Genomic DNA, 20,688 nt, shown 5'->3' with positions numbered 1-20,688 from the left:
CTATTTGTTGCTATTCATACCAATGAGATTTTTCCTATGTACTCACATTAATGTATTTCAAATATGAGTAACATTTTTTGTTTGTGGTGAAGACTTGACTTTGGAGAACTTGCCCAATATAGGAAGGCAGATCTGAAACTTTAAAAAGGCTTACTACTGCAGTTTATTTTAAAATACTTTTTAAAAGGAAAAAACCCAGAAAATCATTTTTAACTGCTGATTCTTAAACAATGTGATCAGACAAAATGACTCTCTTTAACTTTCTATGGTCAGTACATTGATCAGAATATTATAACTTCTTCATCCATAAAATATTCTGATTGATAAAGATTGCATGTGTATAATGGTTTCAGTTATTTCTTTATATTTGACTATTTCTTGTAATATACAACATGTGCATACTGTCATTCTACAGTTCCAGATACATATAAAAGCATGCCTCAGGGTCTCTTTTGGCACTTCTAACAGTTGTAACATTTTCCACGACAGTCTAAAACAGGTGGTTTGTGTATGTCACTGGGGAAATCAAAACTTCATTGAATCCTGCACCCAGTTCAAGGTCTGTTATAAAAAAAGTCACTTGCCATGATATCTATGGCTCTCGGAGAGCATTGTCTGTATGGGATATGTCCCTTCCCTCCCTGCAGGGCTGAGCTTCTAGAATTTTCTAAAAAGTATTGCCCAGTGAGGCTGCGTGAGCACCATCTTCTGAATAGTTCTAAGCAAAGGTTACATCACAGCCATGTGGCCTCAGTTGCTTCAGTCCTATAAGAAAGGAAATCCAAGGAAAGTGGACAGTGGGCTGATAGTGTGACTATGCAAAAGCAACACTTTTAAAATAACACTGTTTCTTCATTGAGTAGAACTCTGCATAGTTCCACTCGTGGGAATCTAGCAAACAACGCAATTCTAAAATGGGTTGAGATCTAATTAAAAAAATTGTAACACTACCTTTCCAAAGTAACACCAGTTCTAGATATCATGTAAAGAGAGAGTACCGTCATGTAATAGTGCACACAACACAAGATACCAGCTCTGCACATTTTTACAGTGGAAACATTATGGAGGCATAAATGTTGTCTTAGCCCTGATAGTATGTGAGGCTCTCCGAGCTAATGCATAGGATGTCTAAATAGGACAGCCTAATCCACTTAAACAGAAGTAGAAATAGCATTCCCTTTACGCCTTCTAAATCCCTTAGAATTATCTAAATAAAAATCCCACTACATCAAGGGTAGGGAGACTAGATTTCCCCAAGGAGGAATTAACCATAACGTTAGTGGTCTGATTCACATGGAACTTGGATATTATTTTTTATTTAAATTTGGGATGAGAACAGAGGACAACTTTGTCTCTTTAAAACAAAGTTAAAGAAGGATCACCTATTAAAACCTGCAACTCACTTGCTCTTCTCACAGATGTAACTCTGATTAAAAATCCTATCTTTAGTGACAAAAAGAATAAAGAACACTTTCCCAAAGGCTCAAAAGGTGAGTACATCATCTTGGCAGCACCAGATTTATATTCATTGTAAAACAAGATGTCTGATTGCTAGGAAGGTGATAACCACACCTTTCAAGAATCTTTTGAGGGTGGAAGGACTAAAAAGAATAGAAAAGCATACTGGCAGATATGTTGAGATAACACTGAAAACACTTTGACAGATAAGGAAGCTCACAGACTAAAATACATTATATGGGCATGGAACACCAACTGCCCACAAAGAAAACTTTTTTCCCTTCTGAGTAGTGTAAAGGTTTTTCTAGACTGCAGCAGAAGTCTCCTAGACTCCTACAGAGCATGCCACATCATGTTCCATGCTACAAGGTAAGGTGATTCTAGATTAGAAGACAAGACTTGAGAGAGAAGATCTGATGATATTGGAAGAAATGAAGGCTCCTGAGAGAGAGAGAGAGAGACAGACAGACAGACAGACACATCAGCATACAAATACTGTCAAGCCCATGCTTTATTACGGAGGGCATTCTGCATCACTGTGCACATGCAGAAATCATGACTTCCACAGATTTTTTTTTTCTCTGCAGAAGATATATTCTGCTGCAGAAGTGCTACAGTTATGCCCTTTACCCACCAGGGGCTGCTGTGGCACCAGAACAGAGGACAGCCAGCTCACCAGCAGCAGCAGTCAGCAGCCAATAGGGAGAAGGAGAGGCTGCGTTCCTCACAGCACACTGTTAGGAGGCCCTGGATATGGGGGGACAGAGTGGGGCACACAGGGCTGCTGGGGAGTCAGACTGGGGTTCAGAAGGGCTAGTGGCAGGGGTAGGGGCTGACTGGAAGTGAGGGTGCAGGGACACATAGGAACAGAGGACAAAGAGTGCGGGGACACATGGGGATGAGGGGCAGGGGTTGGCTGAGTGTCTGAATTGTAGTTTAAATAAATTATAATGCAAAGTTATGTATTAATATTCCTAGTAAGGAATCTATTTGTCAGAAAACATTTTCTGAATTTTTTGTTGTTGTCCGTATTGTTACAGACATTCCCGTGGACAGGTATTTTGAAATAAATTACCAAAACAATTGAAACTGGCATGATTATATTGTATTATTTTGAAAAATAAAATATGCAGAAATTTGCAATATTGTGTGCAGAATTTTTAGGCTCAGAATTCCCCCAAGAGTAATGCTTGAGCAGCATTAATTTACACTAACTTTCTTTCCAACAACGATAAAGGACCTGCTCTGGTGGTTTACTAATAGCGAGGGAGATTTAGGATTTTAAGAAAGTTCCAGCACCACAAGTCTCAATTCTCATTGCCAGTAAGCCACTCTATCTGACACTGAGTTGGGTGTCAGGGTCATTCCTGATTTGCCTTGAAGCTGAAAGCAGCCTCCTCTGTCCCTTGACAGGTATAGACAGCTCTTCAGATGTTATTTCCAGATACCGAGTTTGAACGGTATCCTCATTAAGCAAGGCACTGAACCAGTGCTGTTTGTTGATGCAAGTCTAACAATGCAAAGGTCCTCCAAAATGAGCAGCAAACAGAGGAACGGGAAGGGAAAAACAAGAACTCCTGCCTCCAGATACATGGACGGGCAAAACGCTCATCACCTAAATCTGCCTATTGTACCTGGATCTTTGGAAGTCTGATCAGCAATGACCAGAAATGTCCCAGGACAGTGGGTCAAGAATAGAATCATAGTTGTGCAGTCGAGCAAACTACTTAATACTTACTATCTATAATACAGTTAATAAAATTAGGGAAATCTGGAATTATTTTTTAAAAAGACTCTAAAATCACTCTAGACACAAAGGTCCTTATATGCTCACCTGACTCTGGAAAGGGGAAAAAAAAATTAGGCACTTGCGGTCACAGTGCTTTCATAAACTCAGCTGCAAATATCAGATGCTGCAAAGATAGTACTTGTGTGGGCCCAAAAAAGCATTGCTTTCCAAAAAACTTCCAAAACTCAGAGGAACTGGAGTAGGGGGTGCAACCCACTGAGTGGGAATATACAGTAGCCACTTCAAAGAATCCTGAGTTTTGCATAGTACAACTCTCAGAAAATAAACTTAAAGCAACCTTATCAAATCCTGAACACCTACTCAGCCAGGGCAAATAGTTCTTCTTAATAGATTTTTTAAGATATCATTAATCACCATGATACAGAGCTTGATTAAAAAAAGATACTATGCCTAGGCTGATAGATTTGCATAATTTGGTAATGTTGATTTTAAATTTAGTTTTTCAATTTTCAGCTTTATAAAATCTAAACATAAGCAAACACACAACATGGGGTCTCCTAGAAGCTTGAGTTCATCTTACACTTCAGTGTTATGCGTGTCTGCAATACCTCAGCACACAAGCAAATAGGGATAAAGGTAGACTTTCTGCTTCACTGCATTTCCTGGCTATCTCACTCAAACCTTACATTATCTGGATTTGAATTAGGGAGAAGCGAGTGAGATGTTACTACTCCCTCTGCCCTAGATAATCACATATATAAAAGGAACACAGTTTCACCTGCTTAGGGTTTACCAAGTAAATATTGTACGTTAGGAGTTCAGAATGAAGTTTAATTCAGGCTATGTCTACATTACAAATTACTTCAGTATAACTTATGTCGCTCATGAGCAACAGAAATTATACCGACCTAAGCACCAGTATAGACTGCTTTGTCAGCAGGAGAGCTTCTGCCACCAACATAGCTACCACCTCTCACAGAAGCAGGAGTTATTAAGCTGATGGGCAAGTTCTCACCCATCCACTAAAGGCTTGTAAACACTAGCGCTTACTTTGGTATAACTTAAGTGGCTCGGGTGTGGAAAAGTCACCCCCCTGAGCAAGGTAACTTACAGTGGCCTAGTCATCAGTGTGGACAGCTTTATGCTGGCAGGAGAGGCTCTCCCACTGACTTACCACTCAGGAAAGTGGAGTAACTGTACCAACAGGAGAGCGCTCTCCCGTCAGCATAGCGCATCCGCACTAGCAGCACTGCTACATCAGTGCAGCTGTGCCGCGGTCACGATTCTAGTGTAGACGAGCCCTTGGACTGTCTTCACCAGAAGCACTACAGCGGTGACAAGCCAGCAAAACACCACAACCGCCGACTTCGGCCATACAGCCCCGGTAGTGGTGTTGCTGGCGGGAGGGGTGAGGGGACTAGCCCAGCAGTTATAACGGCAATTACCCAGGCACCACAGCAGGTAACTGGAGGTGGCGTGAGAGGCTCAGAGGCCCCCGGAGACGCCTGGTAGGTCAGGGCCCGCCGTGGAGCTGTCAGGGTGTTGTTTATTGCAGTATGTGTGGCCACGCACCGACCCAGGGTCACACAGCGCGTTAAGAAATACCCGCCCCAGGGGTGCAGCCCCGCACCCTCCCCAGCAGCCCCGCTCCCTACACCCGCCACGCCGGCCGCTACCGCGCACCGTGTGCGGAGCCACCGCCTGGAGCCCCTCGCCGCCGCTCGCCGCGGAGCAGGCTGAGGAGCCGGCTACGCGTAGGGACCCCACCGGCCGGAAGAATTTACTCAGCACCGACTGTCCGGGGCCGCGGGACTCTCGCCCCCGCGGCATGGTTGGGAGCCCAGACCCCGCAGCTCTCTGCACGCCAAGCGCCCGCACGCGCCGCCGAACGCAAAAGTGACGTAATCACGGCACCACGTGCAGGTTAGAAAAAGGTGGAGCTAGAGGGGAAAGAGGTTGAACCGTTGCCGGGATGGGGCTGTGGAGAGAGAGGTGATTGGCGCTGTCCCTGACACGTGATGCTTTGCTGTGAGCGGCGGGCTGTCCCTCCCCTTTCCCCAAAAAGGCAAGCAAGCCCGGGCGGCTCTGCGCATGTTCACCGCTCTGAAGCTGGGTGGTGGCGCGCTAATTCCAAAGCGTGAACCAAGCGGGAGGCTGAACAGGCGGGAGGCGACAGCAGAAAGGAAGCGCCATGGTCCGCCCCTTAAACTCCATAGCCGCCGTGTGCCAGAACATGGGCATCGGGAAGAACGGAGACCTCCCTTGGCCCCCACTCAGGTAGTGCGAGCCTCTTCGTCCTCTAGCGAGCGCTGCGCAAATGGACTACAGGTCCTAGCATGCCATGCTGCCATGCCGATGGGTCGCTCGCCTCGAGAGGGAGCGTGGCATGCCGGGATGTGTAGTCTGCGGGGAGGGGGTGTTGGCGCCGCGAGGCGGGACAGCGGAGATTCAGCGAGACTGCGTGGGGCCTTTCGCCTTTGGGTGTCTGAAACCCGACAGGTTAAAAGGTCACGAAAGCTTAGGCTCAAATAAACTGGTTAGTCTCTAAGGTGCCACAAGTCCTCCTTTTCTTTTTGCGAATACAGACTAGCACGGCTGCTACTCTGAAACCGACAGGTTAGTGGCAGCAGAACAGGGGCCTTCTGCTGGGCTGCGTGGTCTCCTCCTGGAAACAAGCGTGATGGGTCTCAGGCTCGTTCCCAGCAGTTGGCGGGATCCAGGCACAGGGCTGGGTTACTCACTTTCACGGGACTTAGGTTGCAAAGGTCAGGTTTCAAGCATGTTATCTGGCCTGTAGGTAGTTGTGTACTGTTGCTTTCTATGCATCTGTCATAAACCTAGATGAACCGAGGACTTCAGCATGGCACCTCGGGGGCAATACATGTGCTTACATTTGTTTAAAATTCACTTAAATTCTATTTTTACTATCAACAGAAGAAATCCAAACACATTTTTCGTAGTTTCAGAGTAACAGCTGTGTTAGTCTGTATTCGCAAAAAGAAAAGGAGTACTTGTGGCACCTTAGAGACTAACCAATTTATTTGAGCGTAAGCTTTCGTGAGCTACAGCTCACTTTGAAGTGAGCTGTAGCTCACGAAAGCTTATGCTCAAATAAATTGGTTAGTCTCTAAGGTGCCACAAGTACTCCTTTACATTTTTCCTAGTAAACCCACATTGTAATTTTTTTTCTTGTTCTGTTGATAGGAACGAGTTTAAGTATTTTCAGAGAATGACTATGACAACCACTGTAGAAGGTAATGTTTGTGTTTTCACTTTTTATGCTTCTACTTATTAAAACTAGTTTCTGTGATGTCACTAAATTGAAAAGATTAGTAACTTTCCTTTCTATATTGACTTGATTACTGTTTTAGTATAAAATAAATTAATACATGTATCTTTTCATGTGACAGTTACATAGCTATTTACACTGATCATGTCTTCTGTGTGTTGCACTGAACCAAGTTTACTTATCAGATAAGTATGTCTGTCTACATAGTGCACATGCTATATTGAGATACATTTTCATAATGGGGTTGTGGGGTTTTTTGAGAATGTAATTTGACTGGCTGAGTGAAATTCTATTCATTTGCAAATTACATAAGCATAATTAAGATAGTTTTTCATCTTGCTTTTACCTGTCTGTTAATAAAAGTAGAAATGGAACTATTTAATTTATTGCAGACTGTAACACTCTATATTCTGAAAAAGTTTATTTTCTTTAAATCAAAATGGTGGACCGTCACTTTTGGGCTTGGGAAACTAGCACTGAATGGTGGGATTGCATCATTATGCAGGTCTGGCATAACAAGCAGTGGCTGCTGAACTTTGGGATTCAGCAAGCCACCTTCCAGGAACCGTGTGCAGAGAAAGAATACCCAAATGAGAAGTTTGTGGAGATCGCTGTGTGGAAGTTGGCAACTTCAGACTGCTACCGGTCGATCATGAATCAGTTTGGAGTTGGGAAGTTGACCACGGGGGCTGCGTTAACGCAAGTGTGCAGAGCCATTAATGACATCCTGCTACAAAGGACTGTGACTCTTGGCAATGTGCATGAAATAGTGAATGGCTTTGCGGCAGTGGGATTCCCTAATTGCAGAGGGGCAATAGATGACACGTGTATTCCAATGGATGAGCAGCAATGGTGTCCCTAGACTCTGTTTGTCAGAAACTGGGAATGAGCAACAGGGAATGGGTCACTTCATGATTATCTGTTTTATTCATTCTCTCTGGGGGCACCTGGCATTGGTCACTGTCAGCAGACAGGATACTGGGCTAGACGGACCTTTAGTCTGACCCAGTATGGCCATTCTTATGTTCTTTATGTAAAACTTTAAACTGAATGTTTAAAAAAATTCTATATACTATTGGGCTGAATATCAAAACTAGGAGTTTCAGTATGAATGCAAACTGCATAATTAAATTGTTATGGCACAGATTTTTTTTAGGGTTTAATTTAAAAAAAAAAAGTTTGGTGTGTCATCATATTTAGGAATCTTGGTTCAGATATGACCTTGAATAACCTTGGCTCCTCTGGAGTGTGTATACCAGGACCATATTAAAGACTGCATGTTGTGATTTCTGGAGAGGTTGTGGAAAGATTATATTGCTCTGTGAGCAATGCCAGCTAACTCATTATTAGAAGACTTTCGACCTTCTTAACTGCGTATACCATAATGTTGATTATATTAGCATATATCTTAACATACACTAGAGAGTTTTATCGCAGGTCAGTTATGTGTTTTTGTATTCCCTATACATATCGATTGTGTAGAGTCTGTATCTAAACTGACAGTGCTAGTTATGTGCGTATATAAATTTATTTAAAAGTGTGATGAATTACACTTGAATGGCATGGCTTATTACTTTAAAGTCCTAACCATCTCATTTTGTTTAGTGGTTTCAATTGTATGAACAATTGACTGAGTTAATTTAAATTATTTTAAATTACAAAGTATCTAATCCACAGGTCCCCCGAACTGGAGTGCACTCCTGTAGGGGGTTGCAAAGGAATGTTCGGGGGCACAGCACCCACTGAGGGAGGGGAGGGAGCGCTACCCGGCCCCAGCTGTGGCCCCCTTTCCTCTGTCCATGGCCCCAGCTCCCGGGGGGCAGAGACAGGAGTATGGAAGTGGGGGTGGTCACCATGAAAAGTTTGGGGACCACTGATCTAATCCCTTTTTTGAAAAAGCTCTTTTATTTCCACAGATCATTTTCCCTCTGAGAGACTTCCTTGTAATACACTTCCTTTTATAAGGGCTTGTTTACACAAGGGGGTGATTATTGTGACACTTTTGCTGTACATCTGGCAAAGCACTGCACGCAAACTACACCAACAGTGTGCACATGGAAAGCCTGTTCCATTTTTCAATTTGTGTGCTCATATGGTGGTGTTTTTTTTGCAAATTGAGGGTGTTTTGTTTTCAGAGGGTATCCTATGGTCTGTTGCTTCACTACAGCCTGCATCCTGGGACTGATTTCACTGTGAGTCAGAAAGACTCCTAGCTCAAATCTGCATAAAATGGCTGCCACCATGGGGCACCCAGAACAGAAGCTAGCATAGTTAACACAATAATAATTAGTAAATTGTAAAGATAGGTAGTTACATGCTGAAGTTCCCCCCCAGAACTCTGCCTCTTCAGTCCTGCCTCTTCAGTGCTGCTTTGGGCTTCTGGCTGGGACTCAGGCTTGACCAATGCAGGGCAAGAATCGGGTTGGGTTTTAACTTGTTGCGCGTCAGAGTCCTGAGTCCCAGACAGATCCTGACTTTCAGGAGACAACTCCTGTCCAGCCTTGTCCTGCTCGTCCTCCACCGATTATTGCCATTCTTCCTCAAGTGGGGGTGGGGAAGAGAGCTGGCAGCAGGATCCACAAACTGTCCGGGGTGGGTGACTGTATAATTGTGTGAAATCCAGTCCAGTTATTCATAAAATGGACAGGTCACAAAGCCTCTGCCTAATATTTTCCTTGCATCCCTAACTTTAATGTAGACCCTCCTGAGCTGCTTGCTCATTATTCAGCACTGGTAGGTGGCCCAGTCATGACCCCTCACAAACATCTGCTTTGCAGTGTCCACAAACAGGCTTCATTACAATAGCTGGCCACAAGCTCTTCCTGCACTGATGCTTCTCCCCAGATGGCTGTGAGATCCATGGTCTCAGCACCGCCACAAGCAGCAGCATCTTGTGGTGTTTGTGGAGCAAAATTGCTGTGGTAGCACAAGAATGCTGAAATAATCAAACCCAGGACCAAATTAGCTAAATCTGGCCCCATGTGTCAGCTTTTAAATGAGGGAGTGGGTTTCCCTGGGAACTTGACATCATAGCAGGTAGGTGAGTAACAGTCAACCTCCAAGCAGTGGGGAATAGCCACTGGAGGCATGCAAATAGTGATGTGCAGCTGTTGCCTGCACACAAACAGACCAAACTAATTCAGTTTGCAGCAAACTTAGTCCAATTTGCAAGAGGATTCCAGAGTGCAGTAAGTGCAGAGTCAATGCACTATGATACATTGTGTCGCTAAGGTGCCACAAGTACTCCTTTTCTTTTTATGTATGCTAGTGTTTTAGATGCAGATTAACTCGCCTTGCACTAGTGCAAAACTTCCATGTAGTCAAGCCCTAATGTACTCCTTTAGAAGCATCCTAATATCTAATGTTAATTGAGAGAGGTTTCCTTTCTGTGAATCTAATTTAAAGATATTGCAACAATTTTTACCTGATGTTTTCATTCTTGTAAATTTGCCCAACTATGATGGAATGTTCTTGAACAGTGTTCCTTTTAAAGTTATAAATGCTTGACCACAAGCCTAAATCCATCCCCTTTATCTCATAGTGCAATAGTTGCACATCTTGGCATGACATAATTCAGATGCATATTGATATGTATCTTTCTATTTTGTTTTCATTGTTGCAAAGAGAAACCTCAAAGTAAAATGAATGGCTTATTTAGATTTCAAAATGAAAGTATTACTTGGTAGTGGGGATGCAGACTAGCTCAAGAGTTTATACAAAATAGCATTATCACTTGTAGCTGGGGTCCCAGATCTTAAAAAAAGAAAGTTTCCAAACAAGTAGAAGCTTTATGTTTAGCAGCATTATTGTGTTTGTGTATATCTTCAGTTTACACCTAATTCTATGCATGACTGTCAGTGCTTTCACATGTACACTTTAGTTTTACACAGTGCATCATAGAGTGGTGGTGTTCTACTAAGCTAGTACAATAAATGCTGGTGTGAATATTCTCCTTTTTTTGCCACTAACATTTTAAAATGGTGATGTTAAGTTTGACACACAGTCCAGCTTTGTAAAACGGTCCCATTTAGTTTGTTTGTAGGTGAGTTTGTCTCCTAGCTTGCACTAGCTTCCTGGAAATGTTTGAAGTGGCAAAATCATTTTTCTATAATTTTGTGGGATGTAGATCCTACATTTTTAGGGAAAGAGATATCTGAAATGCTTTTAAGTTTAAATATCACATGCTGAACATGTTATAATTTGTTTCTAGTGAAAAGAACCAGGGTTCCAGGAAGCTAGGGCCCGATCAAAGCAGCGATGAAGCTGTTCTCTTTTGGATAGTATAGATATTCTGTTAATTATAAGCCATACAGTTATATTTAAAACTGATGGGTTTTGTTTGTCTTTTTAAAAAAGTGCACAGCAAGGCCTTGATCCTGCAAACATGTATGTATCTAAGTTTACTTTATTCACATGAGCAGTCACAAGGTCTGGGCCTAAGTTTGATCTTTTACTTATATTTAGTCTTGCTAATGTTTAAAATTTGCACTTAAACATATTAACTGTTTTAAATGGAATTCAAAGGAGATTGGGGGATAAATCCACTAGATGTCACTAAACCACCACCTCTGATTCTGTACTAAGTTGAAACAGTTTTTAAAAAATGTTTTGTATATTACACAGGTAAACAGAATGCGTTGATAATGGGTAAGAGGACCTGGTTCTCAATTCCTGAGAAGAATCGTCCCTTAAAAGACAGAATTAATATAGTGCTTAGCAGAGAGCTCAAGTAAGTACAAATCCTGATGATCTCATAAGTAAACGATAATCAGGTTAACTTTGATTACTATTTGTGTAGTGTGTTAGTGTTTCATAACTTAACTTTTGGAGTAATACAACTGTGAAGTGTCTGTCTTAAACTACCTGGAATCATTTGTAAAATAACATTTTGTGGAGGGGGTGGGATAAACAGAACATGCAGCCTGTCTCTTATGTTCCTCATAAAAAACAACTTCTGTTAAGTTACCTGTAATCCAGGGGTCGGCAACCTTTCAGAAGTGGTGTGCCGAGTCTTCATTTATTCACTCTAATTTAAGGTTTCGCGTGCCAGTAATACATTTGAACGTTTTTAGAAGGTCTCTTTCTGTAAGTCTATAATATATAACTAAACTATCGTTGTATGTAAAGTAAATAAGGTTTTTAAAATGTTTAAGAAGCTTCATTTAAAATTAAATTAAAATGCAGATCTTATCAGTTGCCCTTGCCCTTGCTTTTCCTTGCTGAGTTTTCCAATGTCTGGCACGTATTGGGATACTTTAAGCTGCACATAGGCTTCTGAGTGATCAGTTGTTAACCAGCTCTGAGAGGGAAAGAGGACAGATTTCATGTGTGAAAATACCTGTTCACACAGGTATGTGGCTCCAAATGCTGAAAGCATTGCAAACGCAAGTTTCTTCAAACAGTTAAATTTCACTGGCAGGGATGTCCAGCAGGTCAGAATAGAGGCTCCATTGATCTCTCTTGGTAGCTTCAAGTGCACTCTGCAGATCTCCAAACTTTGATGTTTCACACACAATTCTGAGCTTTTCAGGTTTAATTAGAAAAGAAAGCATTGGGCCAAATCGCTGGAAATCTTGAAATCTGTCAGAAAATTCTGATTCCAGTTCTTGCATGTACATTCTAATCTCAACATCAAACGCAGTGCCTTGTTCCATGTGGCATGATAGTGTTGTAAGCAGCAAATCAGGACTTAAAAATATTCCAGTACAGTGGCGCTGGAACAATTTTTAAGGTGCGGGTGCTGAGCTGTGCCCCCTCTTGCCCCTGTCTGCACCCCTCACTGCCCCAGGCTGGGGCCAGTGGGCCACAAGTCGGGGGCGGCTGCAGAGCTCCGGGCCGGCGGCCAGGACCCCAGGCTGGCGGCAGAGCCCCCAAGACAGGTGGCCAGGACGCGGGACTGGTGGACGGAACGCCAGTAGCAGGGCCGGTGGCTTGGACCTGGGGCCGGCAGCGGGCTGAGCGGGGCCGGCGGACGGAACCCCAGCTGGCAGGGGGCTGGCGGACAGTACCCCAGGCAGGTAGCTGGGACCTGGGGCCAGCAGCGGGCTGAGCGGGGCCGGCGGACGGAACCCCAGCTGGCAGGGGGCCGGCAGATGGTACCTCAGGCCAGCAGTGGAGCCCCCGGGACTGATGGCCAGGACCCGGGCAGTGTGAGTGCCACTGAAAATCAGCTCGCGTTCCGCCTTTGGGACATGTGCCATAGGTTGCCTACCCCTGCTGTAGTCAATCTTGTTGATTTGTATAGAAAATCCTTTTTGTGTTTGTCTGTCCATCCTAAGACTCTGAGCTTCTTGAGGCAGGGACCACCCCTTCTTGGAAAGAACTTAGTGTGGGCACTACCTCTTCTGTTGTATATAGGCTTTCATACCACACATCACCATGGTATTGCAAATAAATGATAACTCTGCCTGATAAAGTAATTTTAAGAGTGATCATATTCAGTTATGCATATTAAGGAAGTTTCTCTGTACCTAGTGGTGGTTCTGCGTGCTAACATTGTGTTCCTGTTCCAAAAGGTGCTAGTAAAAGTTGAAAGATTCCCCCAATTTTCTTGTGTCTATGACTAAAATGTATTAAGTGCAAGATATGATAGTACAGTGAGAACCGAGTAGCATGTCACTAGCAAAAGTTTGAAAATCTTGGTCCTTAAAGTTCAGTAATTTTCCTCCACCGATCCTGACTGGTTTCAAAAATGTGGCTTATCATAGGTGCCGACTTCCTCAGTTCCCGGGCGGTGCTTGACCCTCCACCCCTTCCCCCGCCCCGCCTCTTCCCGCCTATCCCCACTCCTCCCCTTCTCCCAAACCCTACTCCTGCCCCTGCTCCTCCTGCACGCCACTGAACAGCTGATCACGGAACGCGCTGGGCGGGAGGGGGAGGCGCGGATCCACGGGGCTGCTGGTGGGTGTTCAGCGCCCACCAATTTTTTTTCTGTCAGTGCTCCAGCTCCGGTGCACCCACAGAGTTGGCACCTACGACTCATACTTTTCCTTCAGTCAGCTTTCTCATACTTGTATTAAGATTATTTCTTCTTCAAGTAATTGCACATGTCCATTCCACCATAGGTCTTTAATCTGGCCAGTTTTAAATTTCAGTACTGGAGCTACACTTCCATCTCTGGGGTTTAAATCATGTTCATGTGGCAAATTGATGCCAGTGAGTGACCCACATCCCAGCTGCCTGAAATACTTGAGGAAATCTGATGTGAGTGACAAGTGTCACATTTGCGAAGGATTTAAGACTAACATAGAGAAGGACAGAGTAGCCACCCTCAAGTGTCCTCCTATAGAGTCAGCATTCTGTCTATCCTTAGTGCCATCCTTTTCAGAGCAGGCACCAGATCCATAAGAGTTTGTCTGGAGTGCTCTGCCTGAGTTGTCTGTCACTGGAGCAGAAAAAGAGGCACAAGATTTCTGGGGACTTGGTACATCACTCAGCAAGATCATCAGTACTGAATCCTCCCTAAAGGCAAGAATTCCTGGAGGGACTTTAAGAAGAGGCACTTCCCAAAATAGTCTTAATCCAAGAAGAGGAGGTCGTTAACCCGTGCCAGCTCCATTGAGATGGACTCCTGAAATATTCACTGGAGCTTCTTCAGGCCATCTTCTGGAGAAACCGCAAGCCCAAGAGACTGTGCTGGTACAGTTGACACTGGAATGGCATGGAGCTACTCAAGAGCTACTTAACTTCTCAATATTGGTTCCAGTGGTGCAGGAAGGCTTCCACCTGGTTCTGGTGATTAGGCTTCCAGCCTTCAGGCTTCTGAAGCTTGCAGTACCATTGCAATTGATTCTTTCCTTGCCTCATAAAACAGTACAGTCAAGAAGAGGGAAGCTGACTATGATTTCTCTGGTACTACCATCTCCAGCGTCAGGCTCTCTCTCTTCTGGTGCTAATGAGTTCTGCTCCCCTGTTACCAGAGGTCTGATTCTTCATCCTCTTCATAAATCACAGGTTGGGTCTTATGTGTCTCAGCCTAGGTACAGTGTACATTTTCCATCAGAGACTTATGTGCCATGGGTCTTACAGCAGTCACCTGTCAAGGAGCAATGGCCTGGTTAAGAATGGACCCCAGGACCATGTCAGAGGCCCTTCTGGACCCTATGTGGTTTTCCTCCCAACCCGCCAGGTCATCCTTTCATCCACCTCAGTCTATCTCCTTCGGTGCACGATGAGTGCACCAGCACCAGAGACAACATCTTCCTATAGTTGATACCAGGATTGAGCAAGTGGAAGACATTTCAGCAGTTCCTCCAGGACATGAAATAGAGCAAATGCTGTCTCAGCATCTATTTGCATCCTCTTACTCATCACCAGATGAGGCTGTAGAGGTAATGAGTGACTCTTCCACATCAGAAGATTATAGCACTCACCAGGACTTATTAAAAAGATTGGGCACAGTCCTAGATATCTAGGTGGAAGAGGTCTGTGAAAAATCCCCCAAATTGGTGGATATTTTGGTTTCAGTAGAACCCACCAGGGTGACTACTGATCAATGAGGCAATTTTAGAGCCAATCAAGCTATTGTAACAGACCCCATCTTCCCTCCCCGATCCCTAGCGAAAAAAGGCAGAGAGGAGATACGGATTCTAAGGGTTTTGAATATCTGTACAGAGACACCCCTCCAGGCTCTTTAGTAGTTGCCACAGCTAATGCATTGGAGAGGCAAGAACACCATGCATCGACTCCAGAAGGGAAAGATTCAAAGAGGCTAGACCTTTTTGGTTGAAAACTTTATTTTGCAGCAGGTCTGCAGGTTAGCATTGCAAATCAACAGGAACTTCTAGGTCAGTATGACTTTACCTTGTCGGAAAACATGTTGAGGTTTTAAAGACAGGTTACCTGACAATTGCAAACAGGAATTCATTGTGATTATGAAAAAGGGCAAGCTAGTGGCCAAACAGCTCTTCAGGCCAGCTTGGCTGCAGGTGACTCCGTGGTTCGAGTCATGGCATCTACCCTAACTTTGAGAAGGTATTTGTGGCTGCAGTCTTCTAGTCTGCTGCCAGAGGTTCAGCAGCAGATGCACCAGAACGGGGTGGTTCATGGGGCCATGGCCCTCCCACTTTTGAAAGTGGAGGGGCCTAGCCCATCCACTTTTCACCACTGGCCCCGCCCCCCACCTAGGCAGGAAGCAAGAGCCCAGCCCAGGGAGCCCAGGCAGCTGGGGAAGCCATGGACCCTCCATCTGCCTGAGGTGGGGGTGCCTGAGAGCAGCCCATGTTCCTGACCCCCACCCAGGACAGATAGAGGGTCCACAGCTTTCCACAGGTGCCCAGGCAGTTCTTACCATGGCCCAGCTGCGCTTCTTCTGCTCCCACGGCCCCGCCCCCAGGCCAGGCCAGCTGCTGGAGCCCGGTCGGGGTAAGAGCTGCAGACCCTACATCTGCCTTGGGCAGGAGACCTGGGGTGAGGACTGCTCTCAGCCCCGCCCCCGATGCCCTCCCCCCAAACCCCTCCGCCCCCCGACATTAGGCAGATTGAGGGGCCCAGGCTCCCTGACCCAGCTCTGGCTTCTAGCTTGGTTGAGGGGGACAGGGCCTCAGGGGGAAGAGGAGGAGTAGGGGGTGGGGCCACAGAGGGAGAGAGGCCTCATACCCACACACACTTTGAGGAAGAATTCATTACTCCTGTTCAGCAGACCATCTAAGACCTCCCAGATGAAGGACCTTTCCTTTTTTCGGACAAGGCAGTTGATAGGCTCCATGGCCTAAAAGATTCAAAAGTGATGCTGAAGTCACTTGCCAGGCAACCACCACTACCCTCGTCTCCTGCAGCAGCTGGTTAGTCCAAACAAGGGTTTTAACATGTTGGTTAAGGACAGACTACTAGGCCCCAGAGTGCCATCTGCTCCTGCCACCCTATTTGCCAATCATTTATCCTACTTCCTAAGGGCTTGGTCCGACATCTCTTCAGATCTGAGAGTCTTAAGCACGGTGGATTTGATCAAAGACTCTACATACTCTCCTCTCTCTTCACCAATCAAAGAAAGAGCCCACGTGTATGGTGACTAGGTCAGCTTTTTTTCTGTAAGAAGAAACTGTAAGTATGGACTCAAGGAAAAATCCTTCATCTCTGGACTATCTGAATTCTAACAGAGCAAAATAACTGAACAAGAAGACTGAGATCCCCAGAGTTATTTTGGGTAGCCCTGAGAGACTTTTTGGAAACTGACAGATTACTACAGTTCTGCTACCATTTGGAATTATAGACTCTGATTCACCTATACATATATTTTACATGATTTAACCTCTCAATAACTCTGATTTCTTTTTCTTAACTAATAAACCTATAGTTAGGTTACTATAGAATTGGCCTACCAGTGTTGTCTTTGGTGTGAGATCTAGGATGCAACTCGACCTGGGTGAGTGAGTGGTCTCTTGGGACTGGGAGTAACCTGGAATAATTGATTTTTTTTTTTGATTTTTTTTTTTGGGGGGGGGGGTGTAAGTGACCATTTCTCACATAGTCTAGCTTACCTAAGTACCAAGATAGACTGGAGTATCTACGGGGACTATCTGTGACTCCATCATAAGACTATTATAGTACTTTGGGTGTTCACTTTTGGTACTGGGTTTGTGAAATCTAATTATAGAACATACTACCAGTTTGGGATGTCTGCCCTGCTTTTGACAGTCTGCCCTAATGTAGGCATTCATGTTGTGAGCTACTCTAGATATTGTGACAATGATTATCCTAGTTTCCATTATTCCTTCACTAGAGCAAGGGGACTGGTATACTGCCCCGGACTTGAAAGACACTTACTTTCATGTAGCGAACCACCAGAAGTCTTTCAGATTCGTGCTAAACGGGATCCACTACCAATTTACAGTGCTTTTATTTGGTCTATTGGTAGCTCCTTGCATTTTTACAAAATGCAAGGAAGTGATAGCAGTATTCCTTCAAAAGTCAGGGGTCCACATATTCCCTTACCTGGACAACTGGCTAGGGAGAGGCCCATCCAAGTTTCAAGTACTATCCAGAATAGCCATTATGCAGTCTATCTTTGATGCACTGGGTCTCCTAGTCAATGTGGACAAATCAATTCTGAATCCAGTACAGAGAACAGAATTGATCAGGGCAGTCCTAAGCTCTACAAAAGTCAAAACTTTTCTACTGCAATCAAGGTTTGAAACGCTGTGGAGCTTAGTTATGGAACTAAAAACACATTGTGTCACTACAGTATGCAGCTGCCTCAGGCTCCTACCAGGGAGGGAAGATGGGGTCTGTTACATGCTGCCATGTGCCCTATGTAGTGCAGTACTCCAGACTATACCTCAGAAAGCTACAACGATGGATAGCTTCAGTGTATTCCCAAGCAGTCATCGCTTAGATATAGAATCATAGACTTTAAGGTCAGATGGGACCATTATGATAGTCTAGTCTGACCTCCTGCACAACGCAGGCCACAGAATCTCATCCACCTACTCCTGTAACAAACCCCTAACCTATGTCTGAGCTATTGAAGTCCTCAAATTGTGGTTTAAAGACTTCAAGGTGCAGAGAATCCTCCAGCAAGTGACCCGTGACCCATGCTGCAGAGGAAGGGGAAAAAACCCCAGGGCGTCTGCCAATCTGCCCTGGAGGAAAATTCCTTCCCGACCGCAAATATGGCGATCAGTTAAACCCTGAGCATGAGGGCAAGACTCACCAGCTCGACATCCAGGAAAGAATTCTCAGTAGTAACTCAGATCCCACCCCATCTAACAGCCCATCAGAGGCCACTGGGCATATTTACCACTAATTGTCAAAGATCAAGACATAGTGGTTCTAGTACCAATACTAATCTTGTCCTCTCTGGATTGGTGGACAGACCGTCTGCAAGTTTGTATGGGAGGGGAGTCCCTTTGCTCCCCTGCAACCGGCACATACCTTAGTCACAGATGCATTGTCCCTAGGTTGGGGAGCACACATGGAAGGAGGGGTCCTGTTACCCACACAAAATTCTCTGTTACTTGCACACTCTAGGGGCAACCACCCTTACCCTGTTCCTAGGGCTCAGGGCGTAATCTTCTGTGGGTTTGCAGGACCTTTTACCAGTGAAAAAGCCTTACACGAAATATCCTTATCCTCTATTTATTAACCATTACTAAGCAGAATACACATGCTAAGCATACAATGCTATGCTCACCAATCCTGATCAGGCAGGCAGACAAGAAGGTCAGTCTTGTCTGGATCCTGGCTGCTGCACGTCACGGTCATGCAGAGGATTCTTAGCAGCTTTGATCTTAGGCTGTGTCTTAAAGATGAGTTATTCTCTTCTTCCAGGTCTTTCCTTCTTATTCTTCTGTTCCTTCTGCTGGGCTCCTTCTTGGACCCCAGTTTATATAGTGACAGGTTTCAGATTGGTAGCCATGTTACTCTGTATCAGCAAAAAGAACGAGGAGTACTTGTGGTACTAATCTAAATTTGTTAGTCTCTAAGGTGCCACAAGTACTCCTCGTTCTTTTAGTTTATATAAAAAGAACGAGGAGTACTTGTGGCACCTTAGAGACTAACGAAAGCTTATGCTCTAATAAATTTGTTAGTCTCTAAGGTGCCACAAGTACTCCTGTTCTTTTTGCGGATACAGACTAACACGGCTGCTACTCTGAAACCTTAGTTTATATAGTGAAACTTGAGTCCTGCTTAGCTATACCTTTTAACCAATCATTTTACTAAAATACTATTAAACAATTCTCTAATCAATCCTAATATATTGTAAAACAATTCTTTAACCAATCATACCCCCACCACCTTAATTGATTTACACCTAGCAAAATTATTTGTGTAACAGACAGAAACAATCAAAAAACCAGACCGAGATCATACAGACAAACAATAGAGAAGTGAAAAGAAAAGGACGACTTGTGGCACCTGAAACCTGTCAATAGAGAAGTGGGGACCATAAAGACAAAACAATAAAGAAATGAGGATTTCACAGCCATAACTATTGATAAGTGATTTCTTGCCAGACAGAGTGCTATCAAAATAAGTTTTCTTTAACCATTTTAAGATTTGTTTCTTTATCTGGTGATGGTGGGTGCTAGTAGGACAGGATCACCATAACAGCTCAATATTACATTGTTTTAATGTAATTTAGATGGAATGTGAGGGTGAGACTTTCTGCTTCTTGGCTAATGGCTGCAGATCTCCTAATATGGCGGCAGACAAAGGCCTTAGGCCTTACAATAGGGCTACAGGAAAAGGCCTTATCCTAACCGTCCCTGCAGACTCAGGGGCTATGGTCTTCCAAGATCTGAACGCTCATATAAACGTCAGAGACTTGGGAGCTGTCCATCTTGCGTGCTTGGCTTTCTTCCACATGTCAAGGGAAAGAGTTGCTGTGTTGTCTGTTAATACTAGCAGATTGTTTTATGTGACTAGACAAGGAGGCCGTTCCACTCAGTTGTGCCAGGAGGTTATCCTCTGATGGGAGTTTTATATAGTCGGCTCCATTCACCTCAGAGCTGCTTACCTTCCAGGGGTGCAGAATATGCTTGCAGACCAAATGAGCAGGTCCTTCTCCGATCACTATGAGTGGCCACTATGTCTGGACATAGCCAGATCCATCTTCCTACCATAGGTGACTCTCCAAGAGGGCCTGTTTGCAACAGGGACCAATAGAAAGTTCCATCACTTCTGTTCCCGTGGGGGCTGGGGAGGTGTCACAGCCCAGGTTTATTGACAGGTGCATTTCTGCAGCCGTGGAGGAACACCTTACTGTATGCTTTCCATCTGATTCTTTTACTGCCTGAAGTTTTGTCCAAGATCAAACAGGACCGTGCTCACCTTATACTTATAGCACCAGAGTGGCCTTGGCAGCACTAGTCCTTGACCCTGCTAACCTTGTCAGTCAGACCTCCACGGGATCCAGACATGATTTCCCAGGACCATGGCCACCTCCTCTACCTCAATCTGCAGGCCCTTCACATGACAGCCAGGATGTTTCATGGCTAAGGCTATGTTTTAGTCATGGCTATTTTTAGTAAAAGTCATGGGCATTGAACAAAAATTCAAGGCCCATGACCTGTCCAGGACTTTTACTATATACCCCTGTCTAAAACTTGGGGGTGAGAGGCAGTTCTGGGGGGTGGTCCTGGGGGTGCCAGGCCCCAGAGGGGGCACCACAGGTGCTCGGGGGTGGATTGGCAGGGATGGGGCAGGTTCCCTACCCAGCTCCTGGGAAGTAGCAATCTCCAGCTCTTAATTC

At 44.7% G+C, this 20,688-nt stretch overlaps 2 protein-coding genes and 1 long non-coding RNA gene across 17 annotated transcripts in view; 1 reads left to right on the top strand and 2 right to left on the bottom strand.

Moving 5' to 3' along the window:
* MSH3 (mutS homolog 3) overlaps positions 1–5,145 on the bottom strand; it is a 184,891-nt gene extending 179,746 nt beyond the window's left edge. For 2 of the 4 annotated variants that reach the window (XM_037903159.2, XM_037903160.2), the window contains exon 1: positions 4,892–5,145. In XM_037903159.2, coding sequence (XP_037759087.1) covers positions 4,892–5,038 — 147 coding nt within the window. In that variant the 5' untranslated portion in view covers positions 5,039–5,145. The remainder of the gene's footprint in view (positions 1–4,891) is intronic. The other 2 variants (XM_027828751.3, XM_043546279.1) reach the window with 2 other exon arrangements.
* A 22-nt stretch (positions 5,146–5,167) lies between these two features.
* DHFR (dihydrofolate reductase) overlaps positions 5,168–20,688 on the top strand; it is a 40,442-nt gene continuing 24,921 nt past the window's right edge. Inside the window, exons 1-4 of one of the 9 annotated variants that reach the window (XM_037903163.2) lie at positions 5,609–5,744; positions 6,413–6,462; positions 7,003–7,266; positions 11,121–11,226. In XM_037903163.2, coding sequence (XP_037759091.1) covers positions 11,141–11,226 — 86 coding nt within the window. In that variant the 5' untranslated portion in view covers positions 5,609–5,744; positions 6,413–6,462; positions 7,003–7,266; positions 11,121–11,140. The other 8 variants (XM_043546293.1, XM_007066428.4, XM_043546291.1 and 5 more) reach the window with 8 other exon arrangements.
* Positions 18,143–20,688, bottom strand: part of LOC119566731 — a 55,199-nt gene continuing 52,653 nt past the window's right edge. For 3 of the 4 annotated variants that reach the window (XR_006290808.1, XR_005225993.2, XR_006290810.1), the window contains one exon: positions 19,415–20,079. This is a non-coding gene — a long non-coding RNA (uncharacterized LOC119566731). Of the gene's footprint in view, positions 18,859–19,414; positions 20,080–20,688 lie in introns of those variants that run through there. The other variant, XR_006290809.1, reaches the window with a different exon arrangement.

This window comes from Chelonia mydas, chromosome 5 (assembly GCF_015237465.2).
Source record: "Chelonia mydas isolate rCheMyd1 chromosome 5, rCheMyd1.pri.v2, whole genome shotgun sequence".
Classification (NCBI taxonomy): Eukaryota; Metazoa; Chordata; order Testudines; family Cheloniidae; genus Chelonia; species Chelonia mydas.
This window is presented reverse-complemented; position numbering and strand designations above follow the sequence as displayed.